At 40.4% G+C, this 27375-nt stretch overlaps 1 protein-coding gene across 2 annotated transcripts in view; it reads right to left on the bottom strand.

The window, feature by feature from the left end:
- The window catches only part of CDC42BPA (CDC42 binding protein kinase alpha), a 3351611-nt gene that overhangs the window by 1577592 nt on the left and 1746644 nt on the right, over nt 1-27375 (bottom strand). For both annotated transcript variants that reach the window (XM_044059574.1, XM_044059584.1), the window contains exon 8: nt 1035-1283. In XM_044059574.1, coding sequence (XP_043915509.1) covers nt 1035-1283 — 249 coding nt within the window. The remainder of the gene's footprint in view (nt 1-1034; nt 1284-27375) is intronic.

The following is a 27375-nucleotide window of genomic DNA, read 5'->3' as shown; positions in this document are numbered from 1 at the left end:
TAGAAAAGCGGATAGTCAGCTGGGTGTTCATTTGTCCTGAAAATCTGCAGCTGTGTCCATACCCTAGATTCTTTGTTGGGGGATGAACAGGCACTGAAGATCAGCTAGTTCCTTCTTGGTGGCAGCAGCTACCACCATAGCATCCACAGTAACACCTTTGTGGTCATTGTTTGTTGTTTGGTGGTGCTGTTATAAATTTAGAAGGTCTTCTGGGTGGGGGGTCCACTGTCAGGGGGCCGTCCAGGCTTTCTTTGCCACCACCTCTGGGTCTGGGATGAGGGAGTGAGTAGACATAACCTGGGGCACCGAAGAGGGGGGGACGGAGCCGACTCTGTGAGTTGAACAAGGTTCCAACACACTGTCAGGCAGGCAGAGAGCCGCCGCCGAGGAAACTGAGAACCTCCCCCTGGCTCCCGGAGATGGAGATGGCTCCGAGGCGACGTGTGGAGGGCTCAGCAGCAGGGGAAGGGGGAGAGGGGGGTGGAAGGGGTCCCGAGCTCACACCCCTCGGCGCCGAGAGCCCGAGATTCTTCATTCTTCAAAGAAAGAAGCCGGACGAGGCACCGTGGGCAATATATCGGCCTCTCGCTACCACAGAATCTTCGGTTCTGGAGATGCCCGGCTCCGAGCTCAAAGTGAGGAGGGAAATATTTGAATATAGGTTGGGAGCGGGGGCTGATGAGTCGGGCTCTGAAGCACGTGGGCCAGTGCCTCAGACTGAGGTAGCAGATAGGAACCTTTCAGCTTAAAGCAAACCCCTTAGTATGAGTTTGTTTAAATAACTTATTAGTTCTGGAGTTTAAACAGTTATTAGACTAATCTAATTAAAACTGACCTGGAGCAGTGAAAACAACATCATAGACAACTTAACATCATAAATTACAGATTCTGAAGACATTTACTTACCAGTTCATAACTGTAATAACTGAACTGAGAAAACAAACCCAGCTTACTTCACAAGGGGAATCTGTAATAATCCCCTCTTCTGGTATATCAAAGTAAAGGTCAATAAAATATAACATTCTTTCACTTACTGAGTTTTTTAAACAGTCATCATCTACATCAAAGTTTGATGTATCTGTAGGGCTGCTGACTTCTGGGATGTAAGGTGCTTCACAGTTCCGAATATTATCCCAATCAATATCAGCAAAAAAAGGGTGGTTTTTAAAGTCCTCTATGCCATTCTGCCCAAGGCGGTGTTCTCTACTACAGACAAGTCTGCGTATGAGGTCCTTAGCATTCTCAGATACATCAGTCATTTGTACAGGAAACTGGAATCGTTCCTATAAAAAAGAAAAACGTAGTTGAATCTTTAAACAGACATATTTTAAATTGTACACCTTTGTTCTTTACACATATATTATTTTTCAGTGACTTCAAAACTTCCCCTTTGTAGACCACACCTCCCCCATATGGGGTGCCTAGATTAATGCCTCCCCCTGCCTGCACCTCATACAGCATGGCTGCTAACTGAACTTAGGTCACCTGGGCTGCAGTTAGGGCTTTATCCCTCCATGCCAAAGCACTAGCCTAACAACAACAAATTTGATAATTAAAAATCATAAGTGACAGAAAGTACAGTTGTGTACACTTACCATAAATGTAGATGTTCGAGTGTATTCACTGTTGCAGTCATTACATTTGGGTAATCTGCTGGCAGGTTGCCCTCAGTCGGCCTGAATTCATCCTGCTTCGGTTGCTGTCTCCTCTTCCATGACGTCAGGTCATCAGGGGTATAAAACAAGCAGCCAATGCCATTTTCTTTAGTTTTTCTTGCCCCAGATGTCAGGTGCCCCCAAAAAGGTAGCAAAAAAAAAAAAAATATATATATATATATATATATATATATATATATAAACTATATATACATGCAACAATACAAACTTTACCTTCATCTATAAGCAAATACATCACATAGGTTGCAGAAGATAGTGAAGGAAAGAGAAACTCCAGAATGAAAGGGGGATGGCGGGTGGGTAACCTGGACTGCAACAGTGAATACACTCGAACATCTACATTTATGGTACACAACTGTACTATGTTCTTTGTGTTGCACTGTTGCAGTCATTACATTTGGGTAGAATCCCAAAGCTATGGATGGGAGGCTGGAGCTAAACAGCATTAGTGGTGGCTATAAGGCCCTGCAGAACTGCAGTGGCAAAGCCTGCCCTGGACTTGGAGTAGAGAGGCAAATGATACTGCTTTGTACGGAGTGAATAAAACTCCAAGTAGCAGCCTCTAGAATGTCTTTGGTTGGTACTCCTCTGAGAAAGGCTGCTGAAGTAGCTGCAGATCTGGTGGAATGAGACCTAATGCCCTTGGGCACAGGTTTGCCATGATGTAAATAGCAGAAACGAATGCAGTGGCTTATCCACTTTGAAAAAGTCTGCTTTGAAATAGCCTTTTCTTCTGATCCTGCAGCATGTCATTAGTAATTGCTCAGTTTTTCTCAGAGCTTTAGTCCTGCTCAAGCAGAATCTTAGCTGTCCTTGTACGTCCAAGGAATGCAGAATTCTCTCCCCTCCCCCTTGTTCTGTGGATTTGGATAAAAGATTGGCAGATGAATAGTTTGGTTAAGAGCCACAGTGGAAACCACCTTAGGCATGAATGAAGCATTGGTCCTCAGAGACACCCTGTCTGGGTGAAATATGATAAAAGGCTCCACAGCCATGAGGGCCTGTAGTTCTGAGACTCTTTTGCTGAAGTAATTGCTAGGAGCAGAGCTGTTTTCCATGATAAGAACTTTAGATCTGCAGTAGCAGCTGGTTCAAATTGAGGCAGGGTGAGCTTTTCCAACACATAATTGAGGTCCCATGCAGGTATTGGTGATCTTCTGGGAGGCCTTAAATTTTTGGCTCCTCTACTGCTTTAATAAAGGATGAGAAAAGATTGGTGGCTCTGTATTGTAATGAGCCAAAATGGCAGAGGCATGGATTTTTATTGATGAGAAAGATAGGCCTTTGTCAAGCATCTCAGTCAAGTATTGTAATATCTGAGGAATATTTGGTTTTGCTTTATCAGTTCCTTGTGCTTGATTCCAAGCACAGAATCTCTTCCATATATCAACATAAGATTTTCTAGCACTAGGCCTTCTGGCTTCCAAAATGACATCCATCACAGCTTTACTGAGAGGTGTTGTTTGCATAACTACATGATCAGCCATGCTGCCAGGTTCAGTGTTTGGAGCTGATTGTGCAGGATCTGACTGCATTGCTGGGACAGTAATTGAGGTCTTTGATGTAAGGTCCAAGCTGGGTATTGAGACAAATTCCTTAGGATTGGGTACCAGTATTGGCGGGGCCAGTCCGGTGCAATTAGTATCATCTTTGGTTTCTCTTGTCTGACTTTTAGTAGGACCTTGGGAAGAAGAGGTAGAGGAGGAAAGGTGTAAACTGATAGGTTTTTCCAACTGAAGGATAGGGCGTCCACTTTCCATGCTTGTCTGTGATGAGTCCTTGTGCAGAATCTTTTCAATTGGTAATTTTGAGGAGAGGCAAATAGATCTATGTCCGGGCTCCCCCATTTCTTTGTTATCATGCTGAAGACTTGTGGATCTAGTTTCCACTCGTGAGGGTCCATAAGGTTTCTGCTTAAATCATCAGCCAGAGTATTTTGTTTTCCTGGCAGGAATTGAGCTTGAAGATGTACTTGGTAAGTCATAGCTGTGTCCCACAGTGCCATGGCTAGTCTGCAAAGGGGGTATGAGTGCGTGCCCCCCTGCTTGTTTATATACCACATAACCGTGGTGTTGTCCATCTTTATCAGTAGTTGTCCTGGATGAAAAGTCCTTGAAGGCTGTCAGGGCATTTTGAACAGCTGACATCTCTTTTTGGTTGATATGCAGATGGATTTGTTTTGGGGTCCATATGCCCTGAATGCATCTACCTGCCAGGTGGGCCCCCCCCATGCATAATCTGATGCATCTGATGTTAAGGTTTGGCTGGCAGGGGGTAGAGTGAAGGCCCATCCCATGTTTTGGTGACATGCCTTTGCCCACCTTAGAAACTCCTGTTGTAGGCAGGGAATGAGAGGAATCATTGTTTCCAGACTGTGACAATGTTGACTCCATAAACTTTTTAAGTACCATTGAAGTTTCCTCATATGCAGTCTTGCATATGGAATCAGTAGGATGCAGGATGCCATGAACCCCAAAGCCTGCAGAATTTGTCTTGCAGATAACTAGGTTTTTGTTGCCATCAGTTTGAAGTAAGTAGTCAGTTGCCTTTGTCTGGCGTGAGGAAAGCCATCTGGGCAGTTGTAGTCAAGCTTGCACCCAGGAATGTTATCTTTTGAGAGGGTAGCAGTTGTGATTTATTTTCATTTATTGTGTACCCTAGGCATGTTAGAAGCCTTTTCACAAATGCCAGGTGCTGAAGAAGAATGTCCTTGTTCTCTGCTTGAATGAGACAGTCGTCCAAGTAAGGATATATTTGTATACTTCTTTGTCTACAAAAAGCAATTACTGGTGCCAGGCACTGTGTAAAGACCCTGGGCACAGTAGATAAGCCAAAAGGCAGTGCAGAGAATTGGTAATGCATTAAGCCAGCCTTGACATGGAGGTATCTTCTGCACGATTCCCTTATTGGGACATGCAGGTATGCCTCTTTAAGGTCTAATACCACCAGTCAAGCATTCTTGCTCAGCATGGGCAGAAGCTGCTGCAAAATTTGCATTTTGAATTTTGGAATGTCCAGGAATGTTTCAAAATTGATAAATCCAGTATTGGCCTCCAGGCCTTGTCCTTTCTGGGTACCAAGAACAGTCTTGAATAAAAAACTTGTCCTTTTTCCTGTTCTGGTATTGGCTGAATAGCCCCCATATCCATGAGGGACGTAACCTGTTTCTGTGCCTCTGCCCATTGATTTTTTGGCAGATCCGGCCAACCGTTTGCCACTGGCAGAGTATGGAAATGGAAACTGTATCCCTGTGATACTATGTTTAGCACCCACTTGTCCTGGGTTATTAACTGCCAATTTTGAGCAAAAAGTGATAATTTTCCCCCTAAGGGTGCTGCCAAAAGGTAAGTGCTTGGTGATGGAAGAGGGAAGTCATTGGGACTGACTTGGAGGTAGAAGCACCCCATTGCCTTGACCTGTAAGAATCTTGTGCCTGGTATCTAGAACCTTTAGGGCGTCTGGATTTGCCCCTTTGAGCTCTGTCAGCCACAGGAAAGGACCAATTTTTTGTAGGCCAGTGTCTACTGAATCTTGGTGGCTGCACTTGTAAGAAGTCTTTTACAGTTTGCATAGACTTAGCTTTGTCTTCCATTTTCTTTAAAACCTCTTTTGCCTTAATACCAAACAGAGTATCATGCTGTAAAGGTGCATCCAGTAATTTAGCTTTAACATGATCAGGCAAATTTTGTAATTTTAGCCAGGCATGCCTCCTAATCACAAATTCAGTAACTGCGGCCCTACAGGAGGCCTCTAAGGAATCAAAACCACATTGCAAAGTATGCTTTCCAACTTGTTCAGCTGCATGCAATAATTCCTGCAATTCTTTATTTTCTGCACATTCAGAAATCAACATCATTTTCTGTTTCAGAAATCCTATAACATCATGTTGATACTTGAGCATATGGAACTGGCAGTTTAAGGCCCTAACTGTCAAGGTTGCAGATGTATATACTTTCTTTCCCCATCTGTCCAGTGCCCTTGAATCTCTATCAGAGGGGGTAGGATTTTTTGCTGTTGAGGCCTTAACTCCCTTTGGACCCTGTGAAATAGTTTCAGGGTCAGCAGCAGGGTTTCTAAATAAAGATTTGTGAGAGTCAGGGACCCTGTAATATCTGTCAGGCTTGCTGGGAGCCGGAGGTAAGGAGTCAGGAGTCAAGCTTGACTCTGAAAACACAACATCCACAATGTTTAAAACAGGGGGTATGGCTAAAGGCCTGTGCTGAGGGAGAAGAAGGAAGTCCCTGAGCCTCTTTTTTTGATTCTGAGAAATCCTGACTCTCCCAGTGAAAATGCTCCCTCAAAGTATGCAAGGTTTCTCCAAATGAATAATTTTCAGGAGGTGATGCAGATGGGATGGAGTCCTCTGCATCAGAATCCTCATAGGGAGGTATAGATAATTCCTGATCAGAAGAGGAATCAGAAGAAATAGAAACCTGATCTGAAGATTCATAATCAGTGTCTTGCCTAGGCCTCTTATCAGGAGGGGGTTGGGAACCCCTGATCAAGGTAATTAGGTCTTCAGCCATTTTGATCATCTGTTTTTTAGGCATAACGGCCTGTGCACATGGCTAATGCATCAGTTTTTTAGCCTTAGAAGTTGCTTTTGTCTTTAGTTTTGCAGCTGTCGTCAGTTTTATATAAAAATGTTGAGGCCTGAATACACCCTCAGAAGCCGGTGCCTGCTCAGCGGCTCTGGACCCATCCAAGGGAGAGACATCCGTGGGTACAATACTTTGAGTATCTCGCGGCGTGCCAGACTCCACATGGGTCTCGGTAGGGGCCTGCGACTCTAAAGTAGCGGGTATCAGGGGCTGCGAAAGCGCCTCACTGAGTACCGGCAAACCAGCAACTGGCTTAGGAGAAGCTTTGTCATCGGTTTTGGACCTCGATGGTCTGTCTCTGTCCTTTTCTTTCCGGTAGCCAGATTGCTATCCAATGACATTTCAGGGTAGTTAAATCTGTTTCCAAAATATTTTGATGCAAAAATATACCGACGTTTAATAGTGCATTGGTTGTATCTAGCACAAAACCGACAGCCAGGCACGTTGTGATCAGGGCCTAGGCAAGGAATACAGTATAAATGGAAATCCTTATGAGGTATTTGCTTCCCACAAGTAAAGTATGCAATTATTAATTTTTTCTGACATCGGTATGGAGCAAGAAAAACGTTTCCCCAATGGGGTACTTAGCTTTAGTGAAGACTTTGGTTCTGAAACTCGAAAATTTCAGGATTCGGCCAACCAGCACTTGCGAACTGCTTCTGCTTCGGGCACTGCACCGCAAGAAAAAATAAAGAAAATGGTGTTGGCTGCTTGTTTTATACCCCTGACGACCTGACGTCATGGAAGAGGAGACAGCAACCGATGCAGGACCCAAGACTTTGGAATTCAGGCCGACTGAGGGCAACCTGCCAGCAGAATACCCAAATGCAATGACTGCAACAGTGAAACACGAAGATAGTCTGCAAAACAAACTTTTTGGTGAAGATGTGAAACTGTAGGAGGATGCAAACAGGGAAAACAAAATAATAGAAGACAAAGCTTGTTGACAAGAAGTATGACTGCACAAAAACAGAAGAATTAGGAGTGCATGTGAAAATCACTAAAGTATCAATTCACCTGGTTAGCAGAAAGGACTAACAGTTAGACAAACAGCAAAGGTCACAAAGAATTTCTACAGATTTAAAAAGAGAAGACTGAGCTAAATTCTACACAGCTCCAGTGGTAACAACTGAGGCATTTAGTGAACAGTACCAGCAATTACGTATGGCAAAGAAAATATGCAACAAGTATGAGAATGAAATTTAAGGCTCTCTGCAATGTTTAGAGTTGTGAAAGGCTGCCACAACAAGTGGCTGCAAAGATGAGCCCAAGAACCCAGGACGAATTACTGGAATTCTTACAAGGGCAAGCAAGGGGCAAAACTCCAGGTAGTGATGACATTTCATATTCAGTTCTGTAAATAAACAGAAATGAATACTGTGTTCAGTCATAGTGTTTAAAGATCTTTTGCAGAGAAGGTAAATCTCCCCATCTTTAAAGACGTCGTGCATCATACCTCAGCTGTTCACATTTTTGCAGAATGTCCGTATTTTTAACACCTTTATTGAACCACCACTGACACAGGCAAGCATACATTTACGTAAAAATAAAACAAACCATGTCAACATGTTCACAGTTACAAACATTATACGTCACATATATTCTTTTATACAATTATCAATTTAACATTGCATAAATTGATCAATTCCTGCCTTCGTTTAAAACTCAGTCCTCCTCCAAAACCTATTCTGCATGTATCATTCCCACAATTTCCATTTTTTTTCTATGTAATTTGTTCCTACCCTTTTCTAGAGGCCCAAATTCCAGTTATTTTACCTCTGTTACAATACTCACCGCTTCAAACACAGTTGGTTTAGTCAGATTTCCATTTTCTAGTAATTGCTTTTTTGGCAGCCACCGGAATTAAACTTAACAAGGCCTTACTATGTCTAAGCAATTCAGATCCTGTACACTAGCTCAAAAAAATATTTCCTAGTGACACCCATTTGCTTGCCCAATATTTCTGACAGAGTAATCTTTAGGGAGTTTTTAAAGTATGCCAACTCATTAGACTCTCAAAGCATGTGTTCCCACTTACCTCTTTCTTCCCCATCACACTTCAACTTTTGCCATCTACCTGAAGAGAAATCCTTTGTAGTCTACTTGAGGTATAAAAGTACCTATGCAAACACTTCCAAGCAAAAATTCTAAACCTTCTAGTATTTGTTTGATATCTTGGAACCATACATATGTTCCCCCATTGTTTCCTTATGGATCGCTTATCCAGTCTCTCTTCCCAATCTTTTCTGACCTCCTCTGATTAATTCCTAGTTATTGTGCAATATTTTAATAGCAGCTTCTGTTCTTTACTTGTCCAAAAACTCCATTAGAGCAGGGTTTTCACTTAGAATTCTCCTATTCCTTTCTCTTTGCCTGTACTCTGATATCAGTCCCTGACAGGGAAGGCAGTCTGTAATCTGCAATGCAAATGTCTCTTCCTGCACAATTTCTCTTCCCTCTCTAGCTGTTTGCTCCCAATACCTTGATGCCTTTGCCAGTTTTCTCCACTAAATTCCAGCCCCCCTAGCATATTCTCTGTACCCCTCACTGTAATTGGTACTGTTTCTTTAACAACGAGCTTTAGCTGATTGGATAATTGGTGATAGCTTTTTATATTTAAATGGCAAAAAATCAGTTTGGAATTACATCTGATGAAGCAGTATCTCTGCGAAATTGCTTATGTCTGTTTATGGAATAAAGAAAGTTTTTACTCTACATACTGGATTGCCTGGCAATTTCTGAGTCAACTTCTTTTTTTATATCACAAAAACCTATCATTTTAACAGGGGTGAGTAAACTTTTTATATCCCCTGTACATAGGAGAACACTTAATATTTCTCTAACAGATTAGACAAATTTTGTCCAAGCAGTTAAATGAGGAGTTGTGTTGTTAGTCCTTGCTTTTATAGCAGCAATCTCATTCTTACAAATGTGTTTCACAAGATGAATAAACTCAACTTTAAAGACAGGAGTAGATTAGGATTTCCAACATTTAGTAACAATTTTCCTTGCTATAGAGAGGATAGACCACAGTAAAAATGTTTGTTTTTTTCTGATCTGGAGACAGACATTGTGAAGAGTGAAGTTTAATTCACCCTAGAAAGTCATGTTAATAACAAGGTTGCAAGAAGTGATGGATTTCCAGCTGAATTGTTTAAAATCCTGCAGAAATGGTGTTGTTATAGCTTTGCTGAAGTGTGCCAACAGATTTGGAAAACACAAGACAGCAACTGGAATGGAAAATCAGTTTATATTCCAATCTACGAAAAAGCACCGTTAATGAGATTTCAAATTAAAAAACAACTGCACTTGTTTCACATGCCAGTAAGGTGATGCTCAATATCTTACAAGCCTAAGTCCAGTAATATATGCGCCAAAAATTGTCAGATGTACAAACAGGTTTTAGAAGGGGCAGTGGTACCAACGATCAGACTGACATAATTTGCTGGGTAATACAGAAGCAAGGGAGTTAAATATTTACTTCTGCTTACTGACTAATCTAAAGCATTTACACTGGGAAAGGAGTATTGTCACCCTACTTATTTAATGTATATACTGTATATAGCACTCAACATATTGGGTTAGATGAATCAGATGCCAGACTCAAAACTGCAGGTTGAAATATTAAACTCAAACATGCAAATGATACCACTCTAATGGATGAAAGTGAGGAAGTGTTGAAGAGTCTGTTAATGAAGCTGAAAGTAGAAAGTTCAAAGGCTGGCTTGTTTTTCAACATCAAAAATTATGTCATTGTGCTCTGTCAATTCTTCGCAAACAGATGGGAAATAAGGAGAGACAGTGACACATTTAATTTTCCTGGGCTCAAGATCTCTGCAGCCAAGAAAAAGTAAGACGCTTGCTTCTTGAAAAGAAAACTCTTGCAAATATGGCTATTTTAAATAGCAAAGACATCACACTGTCAAAAGGTCCGTACCGTCAAACCTATGACTTTCTTCAGTAATAACATAAGGGCTTTGGGAGCTGGACAACAAGTAAGACTATGCACTATAAAATGAATGCTTTGGAACTCTGGTGTTGAGAAAACTTGTGAGAATCATGGCTGCAAGAAGCTCGGTCATTGCTTAAGGTAAAAAAAAAAAATCACACTGTTCGCTGGAAGGACTGATAGTAAAACCAAAATTCATATACACTGCCCCACATAATGCAAAGACAGGATTCACTAGAGAAGACACTGATGTTGGGAATGACTGATAGAAGGCAAAAGAGGAAGAAGAAGGGGGCACAAAAAAGCTACAATAAATAAGAAAGTATCACTGTAGTAATGACTGAATTTGTTAAGAACTTAAAAAGAAGCAGTTTGTTGACAGGCAGGCCTGGTGCATTTAAATCCTTCAGATCATGAAGAGTCGATCTAGACTAAACAAGGCTAGGTTGAATCCCAAGCAGTATCATCAGAGATTACGGTGGAAGGAACTAGAGGGCTACCAAAGGCCAAAGCTCATAGAGCAAAATCTCCCCTAAAGTGACCAGATGTCCTCAGTCTCTGAAGAATAATGCTTGGTGAAAGTGTGCATGAAGCGGCTGCTTTGCAACTACCAGGCCCTTCAGCTGCTGGCTCATCCAAGGTGTTGCATGGTTTCTTTCCCCTGGTTTCTATTATCTCCAGAAAATTCAGCACATGGACAGACTTGTTCAGGGAAATCTAAAAGCCATCATTGGGAGGAAGTGTAGGTTCATTCAGAAAGGGACTATCTTTCTGAAAGACCACATACAGTTTCCTACACATAAGGGTCTAAAGCTCTGAGATGTTTCATGTTAAGGTAATAGAGGTCAGGAAAAGTGTTTTCCAAGAGAAGAACTTTAATGTTGTTGAGGCAGTATGCTCAAATAGTGGATGAGCATCCTCCCCACCATTATGATTGGGACCCAAGGGGGAGGGGTTCTTCAATGGAAAACACGGCAATCCTTTAAGGAACTGCTTGACCAGGTAGGTGCTGGGCCATGATCCTTCCTTCCCCAAGGCAATGATGTTCAGAAACATCTGACATAACACCTTGACAAAGAAATAATGAAACCCAAAATATACAGATGTCAAAAGATAAGTCAGAATTACCTGGAAACCAATTAGGGAAGTACAAAATACCACTCCACAAAGATCAGAAAACCTTTCCCACCTAGGAGTGTAAGCTTGACAAGCAGAAGGTTTCCTGCTTGTTTTGATTACCTCAAAGACCACCATCAGTAAATCTGAAAGAATACAATGGTCTGCATCATTAGTTAAGCCATAAGATGAAACTGGTTGTCCCGCAGACATAGGCGGCATCTCTGAGCTGCATGTGGATGATGTTCTGTACTACTAGGCCGTTATAATTGGAAGCCATTCCTCTCTCAGCCACCAATGGGTGACAAAAATGAGTTTTGGTGTTTCTTTCCAAAACTTTCAGTGAGCTGCCCTACTACTTACTGAGTGAAAAGTGGATAAGGTTGCAACACATTGAGCTCAACTGCTTGACGATGAACTTCATAATCACTGTTCCTCATAAGAAATCAGTGATGTTGCAATTTCTGTGATTGCACCAGCAGTAACTGTGTTTTTTTTTTAATTCTTCTCCATGCTTGTGTGACTGTGAAATTAGTATATAAAAGTAAGGGGGCATGGGAGAATGAAATCACACACACGAACACTGTGTGGGGGGTCGCCTGCATAATCACTTCCTTATAAGCTTCATCTAGTTGCAGCCTCAGCCAGTTTGCTTTATCAGGTTTAAGTTTCATAAGATAGACCCTTAACAGGTAAGTGAACCATTTCAATGATGTGAAAGATCAGAAGAATGAGTACAGAAAATCCCATTCCTAAAAAGAGAGGATATTTCCATCACTATGTTCCCACTGCCCTGTTCCATTGAGCAAAAAAAAAAAGGGGGGGGGAGCAACTTTCACCTGAATGGCAATTCAAGTCGCCCTACAAAATACTTCACTTTTGTGAGATCCTCATCAATCATGGCCTAAGAATGCTGAACTCCAGGGCAGGAATGGAGACCTGTCTCATACCATCCACCAGCTCATTTGATTTCTATGGTAGGTGAACTACTAAGAGAAGGGCACCCCTTGTCTGTGACCCACAGCCAGCCAGACAAGCATCACTTCCCTGCACTAGTGTATGGCCTTAAAGCCTATGTGTTGGTTTAGAAACAAGACTGATGAATTACCTGATCAGATGAGGAATAGGCCCAGAAGTAGGTATTTCTCCCAGGTCTTCAGGGGGCAGAAGCACAACCCTGAACTCAAATGATTGATATCGTACATCCTGCTTGACCTATTCTCTGCACTATGTGAAAGCCTAGGTAAGCTCACCTGTCAATGAGTGTCCATTACTGAGATCTATGATGGGTTTTGCTGAAGGAAGAGAAGAGCCTACCAAAAGATTGATGTGAAATGTCCATCAATTCAAGGCCCAGCAACAGGGGTTCGACACCAACAAACAGTTTCTCAGCATCTGGGAAGTGTTGCACTTAGCTCAGCAGATTGCAGAATATACAACATAGTATTAGAGTGTACACAACAGTAGAAAGTACTCGTCTTTGTAACTGTACTACTTCTCCCAATCCCTAAGAGGGAGGCAGTGGCAGTTTTTGGCACATACTCTGTTGCACTGTTTTTGCAATGTTTGCAGTACTCCACTGTCAGTTTATATATCCTACAGCTTTTCCTCCCGCCTAGATAAACCAAGGGTCATCAAATTTCTTAACATGTAAGCCACCTGGGATTTCTAGACCAGTCATGGGTCACTAGTGCTCACCTACACCTGTCTGACTTTGATTGCAGGTGGTGGCAGTTTTAGCTCTTTCAGTCTGCTAGTGTTGCTGGATTTAGCAATGGTAACCATTACTCCTTGTTGAGCAATTCTCAGCTGTGGCTGGTTGTTTACTGCTCTGCTGTGAAGCATTACTGCTGTGATTGAATGTTTGCAACCCTGCTTTACTGTACTCTTGCTGTGACAGCATACAGCATCTTGCTATATTACACACTTTTGCATTGCATCTGTTACTGTGACACCCTAAGACTGACACTGATGACTTGCATACTGAGTTACAGCATCCATGCTTACTGTACTCAACACCTCTTATAATATTTTACCTGTTGTATTACCTTCCTCAAACTCTTTTAACATCTTTTCTAAATTATCACTTAAGACATAGGCACACATACACTAACAGAAAAGTAAAACCATAGTAACAATGTTTTCAATGTACACATTGCACATAACATGTTTTCTTTCTTTACAACTGTCATTCAATCCAACATTACTTAAATTGCTCAATTCTCACATTCCCTTGAACATCACTCATCCTGAACATTATTCTGCATTTATTGTTTCTACAAATTTCATTTATTTCTCTGTATTTTGCTCCTTACCTTTTCTAAAGATCCCCCTTCCAGTTATTTTATCTCTCTTAAAATATAGTATTCAAAACTTCAAATACAGCGTGTTTAGATTTCGGTTTCCATTTTCTAGTAATTACATTTTTGGCACTATGACCAGGCAAGTCAAATCCCTTGTCCAAGGTCAAATAAAAAAATCATATCCTTAGTTATAGCCATTTGCTCCCCCAATATGTCTGATAGAGTACTCGGTAGGGAATTTGTAAACTCTGCCAACTCATTACATTACCAAAAAAACATGTTCTCAGTTCTTTCTTTCTTCCCCATCATACCACCACCATTTGCTATTTACCCGAGGAAAAACTGTTTAGTCTGCTTGGGGTATAAAAATACCTATGCAAACACTTCTAAGCAAAATCCTAAACCTTCTGTACTTTGTTGCTTACTTAGTAGCCATATATTATGTCCTCCCATTGTTCCCTTGTAAATTGTTTTTCCAGTCTCTCTTCCAAATCGTTTCCATCCTCCTCTGATTGACTCTTATTCTCATCTAATATTTTATATGCAGCTTCTATTCTAGACAAGAACAGGTCATTCAGGCAGGACTTTCCCATCACTTTCTCATTCCCTATACTAAGATATTAATCCCAGATAGGGAAAGCAGTTTCTACCAGGCAGTCCAAACTTCTTATTGGCCTCATACTCTCTAACACCTTCATTCCCTCTTACTTCATAGAACCTTGAGACATTTTGTAATTTCTATTAACTAATAAGTGATGACTTGTGACAGCCGTACGCATAGCTTTTGGAATATGCAATGGGGCATCTGTGCCTGCTGCTCAGCCACTCCCTAATAAATTGGTACTACATTGATCTTTGCATTGTGATATCCTTGTTGATGCTCAGGCACTCATAGTATTATTTCACTGTACATCCCTTGCTTTACTGTTTTGCGGCCTCCCATCCTAGCCTGCTGTTTAGCTAATCCATATGTACTGCACTGTGCTGTACTGAACTGCACTACAGTGAGCTGTACTGAGTTGTACTGTGGCATCTCGTATCGTATTTTATTCTGCTGCAGAACACAAGGCTGCACTACTTTGTTACTATGCTCACTGCTGCCTTATAGATCAAAAAGCTACTGTGCTGTACTGCATTATACTCTGTTGCACTGTTTACACCCTTCACTGTTACTTTATATATCATACAGCTTTCTTCCATCCTAGATAGACCAAGGGTTGTGACATTTGATAGGATTTTATTCTGTACGCCACCTGGATGTGTACTCAGTCTGACTCTGCTCCATCAGTTGCCAGCCTTCCAACACAAGGCACCCAGAGGGCAGTGTACAAACTGCCAAACATTAATAACAATTTGCTATTACCAGAGGCTGAATACACATGTGAGAGGTGTAAAAAAATAATACAACTGAAGGCAAACCTCTTACACAAACTGGTTATCAGTGTCCATACCAACACCACATCTACACACTGCAAGACAAACAAAAAAACCTCCCACTGCTTGCATGCTCCAAAAATCACTTGCAAAACCCTTGGAGTGGCAGAGCAGAAGTGTATAATACAGCCAACTCTCCATTGACAGACCATAGTCTGCCAAGGGAGCTCCCTCTGGAGAAAAGTCTGTAAGCTCTGGAATGCACTGAAGATGACCACATACAGAACTCACTAGATGTTTGTGATGGCTCTCCAAGCAGCTAAGGCAAACTCACCTGTACATGCAGTTCTAAACTACAGTCAGGACTGCTGCTGGGCTTCTGTAGGTCAACTTTAGGAAAGCAGGACAGAGAAAGGCTACCTAACACAAAGGTGGCTTCTTCCTCTTCTGTGGCTGGCATGACCTTCAGAGGAAGGGTTACAGGTGGCTCACAGAAGTCAAAGAGGTGAGGGCATGCTTATTCTTCAGGTGGTCATACCAGTTCCCAGGCAGGCACAATGGCATCCAAGAACCTGTTTCTAAATTCTTCCTTAAGAGGGGACAACCTCAGCCAGATTCTCTCGTTTTTAATTTATCCAAGTCCTTGGGGTTTCTAAAACCATGACAGGAAAGGATCCCATTCCTAAGTCAAAGTATGATTAAAGTTCATGAAATTAGTATTGTTTCAATCTTTGATGTCACCCAAAAGTGCACTTCACCAGCAATGTGCCCAGTAATGAGTCCTTCTGCAATTCGTACAGGGTTAGATGTACTGGCAACATATCTAAATATGACTGTAGATTCTTTTTTATAAGACCCGTTGCTCCTACTACTATCGGAACTGTCTGGGTATCTTTCTTTCACATACCTCTCGTTTCTGCCTGCAGATCCTGACATTTTATGAATTTGTCTCTCTCTGTATGCAAGACACTGTAGTCACTGGGTGTGGCAGTTTCAATGATCAATGTTCCTTTAGTCTTCTTTTCATGGACCACTATATCCAGTTTTCTAGCATCTATCTTTTGAACTGTTGGTAATGGATGATCCCATGCGATGTAGACTTCATCATTTTCTATGATGCTTTGTGGCTCATGTTTCCAGTGTTTTTCAGCCACTTCAATACCATAATGTTTGCACAATCCCCAGTGCAACAATCTTGCCACATTATTATGGCTTTCAGTGTACAGTCCTTCTGCCATTAGTATGTCACAACCAGCAACGAGCTGTGCGACTATTTCCAATACGGTTTTACAAAACAACATGTTTCTCCCACATATTCAATGGACTTTGTAAACCAATGCGTACGCAGCCCACTATCTTGAGCCACCAATAATAACCTTTCATCTCTTGGTTTGAATTTTCCTCCTGATCAACATCAGGTTTTTCCAGAGGTTTTCTATACTTCCAACTACATTTATGCATTTTCCACATTTCTTGCCTTCTCATCTGGTCCTTCACTTTATATTCTTTCTTTTGTTTTTTTTTTTTTGTCACATTTGGTTGCTGCCTGATTGTTATCTACTTCTGGTTTGATTTCCATTCCTGCTTGATGCCAATATGCTTGCTAGATTAAGCAGAGAAGTCATCTTTTATTTATTCTCCTCATGTTTCAAAATTTTCACTACATTTGGGTCTTGTGAGGTCAGCAGCTATGTGTGGAGTCTCACGGTTGCAGATCTATACATGTAATCAATTTCAAAGAGGCTCATACCTCCTTCAGAACAGGGAATATATAATCTTGGTATACACTGATTTTTATAAATCATTTGGCGAACATGAAGCATCCTTCTTGTTTTCTGGATGGGAAACCAGAAATTCATCCCTGGTTTTACACCTATGTCTCTAATGCAGATGCTTACACTTATCAATGGTATCAGAACTTGTCAGAGATTTGGGGTGCATGGCTAGGCTTAAAAAGGCCCTTGTGGTTGTTAGCCAATAAACACCAATGAACCTCTCTTATTGAGGTGCTTTACTAATCAGATTTTCTGCACTGCATCCTTCACTTCGCAGATACTCCATAGCCTCAGTTTCTATTTAACTTCTCCATTCCTAATCTCCTTTTCTACTTTTCCTCTTTGTCTTCTTATTTTTTGTACTGTAAAGTTTTCCAAGTCCGGATTCCTTTGCCTGTATTTTTCTTCAAATATCTTTGGTGGTGGTCTTTTTGTATTTGTTAGTTTTGTTTTCTCTTTTGCATAAATATTACACCATATTAAATCCCTTTTTCTTTCCCATGTCCATATTTCTTCTTCAGATGTCTCCAGATCTTCTTGCTTCTCCTTACTTTGGGGACTCACTCCATCATGTTGTGATGTAACCTGTGAAAATTCTTCACTTTGCAGGCACTCTATAACTTCAGCTTCTACTTTACTCATCTTCTTTTCTACATTCTCTCTTTGTGATATTTGTGAAGATAGGTAAAGGCTGCCAACCTAGCTAGATAGAATGTTGTAGATAATTCTGTCACTTGTAAATATTAATGTAAGCCACAGGCTTCAGCTCTTACACATGAAAAGACCGTCTTGGATGTTGAACTGAAAAAAATGTAACAACAGTGCACTCTGCTGTAAGAAAGCTGATAAGTCAAGCATTGTGAAATTCTAAAACTCGGAGCTGAGATGTCTAGAGGGAGGCATTCTGCCTATTGTTTTGAGGCCAGAGTCAATGGCTAGAATTTACATGTATAATTTCTTTTATTGCTCTGGCTTCCTGACCAGCTACCAGATCAAAAGGGTTATTAACCTCTGAATTTCTGTTAGCCTGGGAACCAGAAAGAAATGATGTAAACTGAAATGAATCAGTGGCACTGTGTTATCAAGTTAAGGACAGAGAGACTCAGAGGATTTAGCATTTGTCTTGAGAACATCCAACTCACCAGCACTGTCTTGCTCTATAAGTAAGTTTATTTTAGAACTGTTTTCTCTTTTAGATATAGCTAGGAAATAGGACAATTAGATTATTCTTTATCTGTATTGTTGTCAGAACTTTTCTACTGTATTAAGTATTTCTCTGTGCTCTCTGAACACTTGACTAGCACTGTTTAGGAAAAAGTATTGTCTTGTGTTTTTATTATTTATAATTAAATATTTTTAAACCTTTCAACTGTGGCTGTTTTGTGTAGAGATAATTTAAGCTCTAGAGCACATTGCATGTATACAGTGATACTGGCAAAGCCACTCCAATAAGCCTTGACTGTTCAGTTGCACTTACCATGTGGATACTAATATTGCACAGTATAACTGGACACCCTTTCATAAGGGCCTTTTAGTAGTTGATACATATTAGTGGGTGGTGGCAAGTGGTACTACCATATAGTCTGGGTAAAAGGGGCACAGCTGGATAACCTGTGCCAGACTTCCCCAAGAGTGTCTGTGTGATTGTATATAACTCTTATCTCAAAGTGTGTGTGTGTGTGTGTCAACTACTTGGGCAGGGACATGGAGCACTGGTTGGACAGAGAGGGTGATGGAAGTTTTAGCTTGCTCACTAGGCTGAGATCTGAATCCTACAGCTGTGCCAGTGGGGAGTCTTATTGGGGATCTGGAGAGAAAGGGAGAAACCAGCCCCAGACTGATTGTGATCTCTGTGTGCTCTTAAGGGAAATTGTACTTTACTGTGTGTGTATGTATTATCCTTTCCCCTATATGGATGCCCCTCACTGGTGTTAGTGGTGAGGAGTGAGGCTCCTTGATCACTGGGCCAGTGCACGGGCATCACATATTAATTGTTTGGCAGTGGTGGGATATCCACACCACATATTAATTGGTTGGCAAATACTAATTGGCTTGTAGTGGTATGGGTAGTGTGAATTCCTGTAGCTTGTGTACAGTGATCACTGAAGCTGTTTGTGTACTCTAAATCAGCCACGCAGTGAATACTCAAGAGTTCAGATCACAATTGTTTCATTTCTTTTGTTAGCTTAGTCAATCAGGGAGAACAGGCAAGCATGTCAGCAGAGGAGTATGGAAAGCTAACAAGGAGCCCAGTTGGCTGAGTTGTGCCAAGGTAAAGAACTGGTGCAGGGAAACCTGACAAAGGCAGACATGATTGCAGCTTTGGTCACAGCTGCATCAGAAAACAGCAACCAGGAGGACGATCAGACTGGCTGTGGAGATGTACAATACTCGGGGAATGAACTGCTCAACCTTTGTGCAGAGGACTTAAAAACCCATCTGGAGCTAAAGAAACTTGAATCGGAGGGCAAGCGTGCGGAAACAGAAGCAGCAGAGGGACTGAGGCGTCTAGAGAGTGAAGACAATGAGAAACTGTGACGTTTGCAGGCTGAAGAGAATGAGAAACTGCTATGCCTGGAAGCTGAGGAAAATAAAAGGTAGAAGCAGCATGAAAAGGAGATGTTGACTCTTCGCCAGAGTCATGGAGGTAATGGGGAAGGGAGTAACCGGACCCCAGAAGCACAAAAAGTCAGTAAATTTCTTACGCAGTTTACAGAGGGGGATAATTTTGATAGTTTTATTCATATATTTGAGAGAGTATGTAAACAGTATGATGCTGACCAAAGGCTCTGGGCATGGTTCCTGACCCCCTTACTCCATGGTAAAGCTGCAACTGTGTTGTCTAAAATTTCTGATCAGGAATGTTTTTATTATACCACTGTTAAGAACTGTTTGTTAGAATTTTTTAAGCTAACATCTGAAACGTATAGGAAACAAATTTGTGAGCACAGACGCAAGGCAGATGAAAGTGTGTGTGAATATGTTGCTGAACTGAGCACTTATTTTCATAGGTGGGTGAGTGGATGTCAGGTCACTACTTCTGAAGGGCTGGCAGACCTTTTGGTGAGGGAACAAGCCTTTAGCACTTTGCTTGAGGACAGGAGGATCTGGTTAGCTGATAGACAATGTGCTACTTCAGATGAGTTGGGGAAGAAGGGAGACCTATACCTAGCAAGCAGGGCATCCCTGCACAGGAAAGGGACCCCCAGTACTGCTCATGGGTCTAAAGGAACCCATGGTGGGCAGCACAGACTACCCCAACAGAATCTGCCCGTAGCAGGGGAAGCCACTAGTCCAGGTACACATCCAGGACCTAGGTTTAAATGTTTTGAATGCAACCAGTGGGGCCATGTGGCATACAGATGTCCACAGAGGCAAGGTGGGGAACAAAAGGTGAGAGAGCCAGTAAGTGGAAAGACAAAATGTCAATAGTAGGTTACCGTATAGTCTGGGTAAAAGGGGCACAGCTGGAGAACGTGTGCCAGCCTTCCCCAGGAATGTCTGTGTGGCTGTATATAACTCTTATCTCAAAGTGTGTGTGTGTGTGTGTGTGTGTGTGTGTGTGTGTGTGTGTGTGTGTGTGTCTGCTACTTGGGCAGGGACATGAAGCACTGGTTGGACAGAGAGGGTGCTGGAGGTTTTAGCTTGCCCACTAGGCTGAGATCTGGACCCTATAGCTGTGCCAGTGGGGAATCTTATTGGGGATCTGGACAGAAAGGGAGAACCAGCCCCAGACTGACTGTGATCACCGTGTGCTCTGAAGGGAAATTGTACTTTACTGTGTGTGTATGTATTATCCTTTCCCTATATGGATACCCCTCACTGGTGTTAGTGGTGAGGATTGAGGCTCCTTGATTGCTGAGCCAGTGCACGGGCGTCAAAATATATTTTTTTTATTGTGAAATTTTCCATATCTGGATGCCTTTGCCTGTATTTCTCTTTGAATATATTTGGGGCTGCCTTCTTTATACTGATTCATTTGGCTTTCTCCTTTGCATAAATATTGCACCATATCAAATCTCTCTCTCTTTCACATGTCCATATTTCTTTTTTTTATACTTTTCAAAAATCTGTTTATATTTTTGCACTTCCTCAGATGCTTCATTTTCAAAAGAGATCAAAGTTTCTTGATGTATACACTGTTTTTCCACAAATCTGTTGCATTATTGAATACACATTTTTATTTGCAGCTTCTGACAGTTTTTCTTGTGGAAGCATTTTGTTAAGTTCTTCTGTGTAGACACATACATGAGCTTGCAGCCCTTGTACGAGGGTCAGTACAGCCAAAGTTGCAGCAGGATAAATATTCAATTTAAGAGGTCAAATTTAACAGCATGTCACAAAGGCTTTAAATGATCCCAGACTCAAAGACCCTCCAGTTTTTCTAGGACTTGCCAAACTTCATGTGCCTGACACAAGGACAGAAGAGATGAATACTTCAGCACCTTACACTCCATTACGACAGAGGAATAGAACCTCTTGCCATACTTGTATATAGCTCTGGAATCCCTGTCCAGTGATGAGGTGGAAAAATGTTATGGTCCCTGGGGTCCATGCTAGAATGAACAGTTCACAGAGAATCAGCACTCGGATGCTTTGTTAAGACAATCTGTTTGAGTGGCAGCTTGTAAAGGGCACTGGTGTTTTTTTTAAGGACAATGGGACAGAATCTAGGTGCCTCCAAGTTGCTCTGGTATAATTCCTAACAACGGACACCAAGGAAGGATTGACCAAGGCTCCTCATTTTTTCCAGGAACTCGAGTCATTTCTAGGTGGAGGGAACAGAGGCAAAGGGCCAATTCTGAGTGATGGGAGTACTTATATAACTGACTCAGTTAAACTTACTACAGACAAACATATAAGACCACCATTATCACTGGCACCATTTACTACACTGTAGCAAAGAATGAATACAAGAAAAACGGACATTTGTCAGTTGCATACTATATCTTAACAGCCAAAATGAAAATGAACTTTAAAACAAGCTTAGATTGGAAACATACTTTATTAAAGAAACTAACAGGAAGTACAAAATAACTAGCCCCATAAGGAGTAAAACCCAGTCTTACCCCAACATAAAATCCTATTTAGCACAGTGTAGAAGGGTGTAGTCCTGTCTGTGCTTCAAACAACCTAGTTTTGGGGAGTGACCCAGATGCTAGAGAAGCCAGCTGAGTGGGATGTGAGTACATGTCAGACATGTGGGGAAGAAAGCATTCCATCTCATTATATCAGTGCCACATAGCAAAAGCCTTGGGTGGTGTAGCAGTAAGAAATGTCAGAGCAGCAATAACGAGCCTCTGGCCTGTCACACAGTGCTCTGAAGACTGAGTACATGTACATAACTGACAGAGGTCCAGTGCTGCAAGTCTCTGCTTCAGCTGGATACACACATTACCGTTGAAGGAAGACTTACAGCTAAAATATCCCACTATCGGTTCAGCTTTCATTCGCACTTGTTAGAAGAAAAGAACAGATAGGTAAGACAAGTCTAATGTAAAAAGCTGCCTTTCTTCTAGGAATATCTTAGCTACTTTTGTCAGTATTCTAAATACATTAAAAATCATTTATTATAATGCTACTTACAATAAAAGATAAACAGAAGGAAGTTAAATGTATTTTCTGAAAAGAACACTTGACAGAACCTATGAACAAACTAATCTAAAACAGATCAATGAGCAAAGAATACCATCACACAAGAAAAAGAAATGTAATATTCCTTTAAAGAAATGCACACACTTCACAATTCCAAAACCCAAGTACAAAAAAGCACTTGGGCAAAAAGCAAAAACCTCTGCTCTGCTCTTTAATACTTATCCTTCAAATGAACTACCAGACATTTCATCAGCACAACTTAAACATATGTGGCAATTAACTATTAATATGTCTCTCTCTTAACTGATTAATTTGCTAAATTGTGAAGCACTAAATTTAAACAAATACTTAACGAGAATACATCAAATGAGACCTCCAAAGCACTTAATTCCTATACTGCCCTTCGGTGTACTTCAGATGTAATGGATTCTAAATACAATTTTACATGCAATTAGCCTTTTTGTGTCAGACCATACAATCAAACATGCTTATTTATTGCACATGAAACAAATATACTTAATAAAAATGAATTTGCCAACTAATTCGGCATTTCATCACTATGTGGTATTAAAAAACATTTATCCATGTGTCTATTTAAAGAATGTCTTTTACTATTAACACCATTTAGTTTTAATGCATTTAACCTGTACATGACGCACATTTCTTGCCGTTCCAGAATAGTCAACAAATCTCCAGCACAATGTGTTAAACATACAACTCTGAATGCATCTACAGTGTAATCACACTTTTAAAAACAGTGTCAATACGGACTTTCTATATTACAGCCATAAAGATTTAGTTGCTGTTTGAAGCATTAAGCCTTTTAAAAACATACTGTTACAAGGATGTTTTGTATTTAATGCCATCTAGTGGTGAAAATAGTACAGTATGTTCATATGTACAAAGGACGGCACAGTGGTTCAATGTACACCATTGTTACCCCACAGCAAAAGGTTCTCCAGTTCAATTCTCGGCTGGGGTGCCTTCTGTGTGAAGTCTGCTTGTCCTCCCTGTGTTTGCACCGGTTTCCTCCCACAATCCAAAGACATGCAGTAGGTGGACTGTGTAAACTCTAAATTGGCCATAGGTGTAAGTGTGCATGCTTGTGTGTGGTACAAAAGAACAGCTGTGATTGGGTAAGCCACCCGCTGGTGTGAACCTTGGGTCTAAATGACTGCCACTACTAAAGTGACACCCCAACTCCACTTGGAAAATGGGAAAAGATGTAGATGGATGGATGCATGACGGGCAGAATCCATATGTACAAATAAATACGTGCCATTTTTATATTCAAGTCTGCGAAAAAAAAATCTGAAAGGATGCATAATAACCCATACAAAAAACAAAACATATTCAAAAGCAAAACACGTGAAATGTAACAAAGTACAAATAGAAATAACTGTGATTAGAAAGTCTCAGCTTATGTATGTTGGTTTAAAATCCTGTTTAAAATCCAATGGTGACAACATTAGAAAATGAATTATTTAACTTATTGACATATGAATTCAATGCAGAATACATGCAAGTCATGCTCACTGGATGTCATAAAAAGTTAAATGGTAAAGATCCAGTCCCAGAGGATGTTTCCACAATGACCAAGTGCATTTGTGCCACCATATTAAAGACATATACAGTACGGTGTACCTTTTATAACTAAAGGAATTTGGTATACTGGCCAGATGTTCGGCTGCCCTTGGCAGGGAATCTCTGTTTTGAAGAATGATGCAACACTGATATGGAAGGATATCAATCAGTCATTTGTCACATTTTTGAATGCTATTAACCACTCACTGTACAACACTTTACTGCTATGACAATTACTAGGATAAATTATACAATCTGATATTTTTGCCCGCCCTTTGCTCAACTGATAGCTCACAAAATATGAATTACTAAGAATTCCATACAAAAAGGTGTCTCAGATAATAGAGTAAATCTTTGACTGTTTACTTAATCTGCTTGACGTCATATCATGGCATTGCACAACATAAAAAAAAAATCGTAAAGACAGACCCAGAATTACTCCAAGAATCTATTTATGAAACCTGTTCATATTTTCAAACCAACACAGCAATGCAACACTCAGCATTTTAAATAAAGAAAATCATAAATGTATTTACAAGGTAATCAAATTTACATGAAAGAAATATGCAATATTTTGCAGACGTGCAATAAAGTCTCACAATCTCATATTTTTATTTTATTTATTTATACTTTGTTGACCTGGTTAGTCCCACTAGGCTAGCTACTTCTTTTCAGCAGAGTCCCAAGGTGTTTTTATACTACTACGGGAAACATGGCCAGGGCCATCAGGAAATTTCCCTAGTCTTTTCGATAGGTGATGTATGATCTTTTACATCCACCTGTGCTACCACCACCTCAAGCAGATGGGACCTTGGTTTAACATCTCATCCAAAGGATGGCACACACAGGTGTGCAGCACCCCTTTATGCTGCACTGCAGTGACAGCAATCAATCTACCTGGTGTGGGAACAGAACCCACAACCTTCTGAACCAAAGGTGAGTATGCCAGATCAGATAAACATTTAAAACAGATACACAAACTACAGTAATTTTAAAATCCAATATTTTAATTACAGAAAGAGTAATGCATTTATAATATAACTAAATTTACATGCAAGGAACTTAAACAAATAAGTAATCACCATTGTATCCCCGAAGTTTCAAACAACCCACTAAACAAGTATAGTGGGTCCAAAAACAAAACAGTGTAAGAAACTTCTCTCTGTGGAAGATTTTCAATCCATATATATCTAGTTAATCACTGTATATTAATCAGATCAGATAATGGTAGTAGAAGCGAACTTAAACTCGTCCCAACTCAAAAAAAATAAATAATAAAAATATATTTCTTGCTGTATTAACAATGTGTAACAGTAACTGCTCATATATTTATGTTGTTAAATCAAGTAAAAGTAATATTATATATCTAAACTCCACTGTTTAAGACAGTCTTCAAACATGCCTAATAAAATGTGCATGCACAAGCGTTCTGTTTAGCTGACTGACCATACATTTGGTTGAACAAAACAGTAAGACCACAACAGCAAATTCCAATGTACTGACCAAATGCTGGCATCTATATCTGAGAGGTCACACAACAGCAGGGGTACAAACTTATCCCTTCATTGCTGATGTGCTACCTCACAGTTAGTATATATAATTATTAGGGTGGGGGTGAATGGGGCTTGCTTCCCTGAATAAAACACATTTTTTGCATAGATTCTGATATTCTAGATGCTCACTGTTATGGTCTCCATGTTTTGTTGTTTGACGATGTGTACGTTGATTAAATGAACTAGACCTATCCAGGATACATACAAAATTTATAAATAAAAAGGAATTTAGGTTATCAGACAAAACTATTTACAAAGTGATAATATCTGCATGACCAAAACATAAGCAGAATGCCAGAAATTTCCAATGGAATTCAAAAATGAGCATGCTTCAGAAGTGTATGCATGATGATGCATCATAAAATGTGTACAACTTTTTTTTAAGGAATACGTTTACAGAATTGCTTCCATCCAAAGGCTTAATCTGTCTTGACATTCTGAATCATGATATACTTGTTCTGGAGAAAAGAATGTTAATAAATGTCCTTACATTCAATATTCAAATATACTGCATACATATTTCAGACTGAATGTTTTCCCAATAATATTTAATTACAACTTCGAAATTAAGCAATTTAATCCTCATTACACTGACCACAATTAGATGTTTAGGGGTGAGCCATCATAATAACATTTACCATATGTGAATTTCTAAAAAAAGAGGTAATTTTTGATGCATCTGATGAGATATTTCCAAAACATTCTGCTGCTTATTTCTTGTAGCTATTAGCAAATATTTTACAGAATGCATATTTTAAGGCAGTATATATTTTTAAACTACAGTAAGTAATATGGAAAAGCAAATGGGTTTGGATAACTAAAAATGTAGAATTAATAAACACACAAAAAAGACATAGATGTATTAAGCTTGAGTAATTAATACTTTTAACTAAACGAATGACTGAGGCTGTGATGAGTTGTACTACTTCTAAACTTCATAAAGAACATTGCTTGCACTAATATGGAACAGCTATAAAGGTTTGTTCAACAACGAGATATGCATTTTTTAGTCATCACCAGCCTGAATAGCTTCAACCAACTACCCAATAACAGAAAACAAAATTGTTATAAAAGTTAGTATAAAACAGACCAAAAGCAAATTTTCTTGATGTCATTGACCAAGTTTGTGAATACTCTCACAATTGCTGAATTTCAAGAAAAAAAATACAAGCACCAACACAGATAAGCCATCAGTTTTAATTTAGCATTTAGGTATGCAAACTATTTTTATTGGTCTTTACAGGCCTGAACATCCAGACTTTCCAACACCTCAGTGACCTTTAAATCACCCCACATACATAACAGTACTTCACACTACCTCATGAAGTGGCCTCAGGTTTCCTGGATGGGGTTAAATTCTAGTAGCCACTTTTTTTCTTGGTATCCCACATGGCATTAGCACCCATCATCACTATGTGGGGAGATCCCTTTCTGTGGAAGACTATCTTTTGGAAAACTCATCTTTACCTAGACAGTAAGAATGAGAAATCAGAGACTGGCTAGCTGTCATCTCTGCTGCTGGTTTGGATTTCTGATATGTCCTACTACCCTTTCCATGCCACAATCAGCTGGTGCAATGCAATGCCCTCTATGTCTTCATCCACATAACTATGACCTGGCCATACATTTAGCACTCTTTGGTGGGCCTTATCACTTCGCTGAGCCCTACTGCAAGTCAGTCAGTAATCCAGTCATCCATCCATCCATCTATTCGGTGTCACTATTGTAGTAAAGCTTCTACTGACTGCCTTCCTCCAATCCGGGATGTGTTAAATATCACTGGTTACCTGCTATTCTCCAAGGTACTGGTCATCCTCTAGGACAGACAAGATCTTTGTTTCACATGAAT

The sequence above is a fragment of the Protopterus annectens genome, chromosome 1.part2 (assembly GCF_019279795.1).
Source record: "Protopterus annectens isolate FY-2018-M chromosome 1.part2, PAN1.0, whole genome shotgun sequence".
NCBI classification, from domain to species: Eukaryota; Metazoa; Chordata; order Ceratodontiformes; family Protopteridae; genus Protopterus; species Protopterus annectens.
This window is presented reverse-complemented; position numbering and strand designations above follow the sequence as displayed.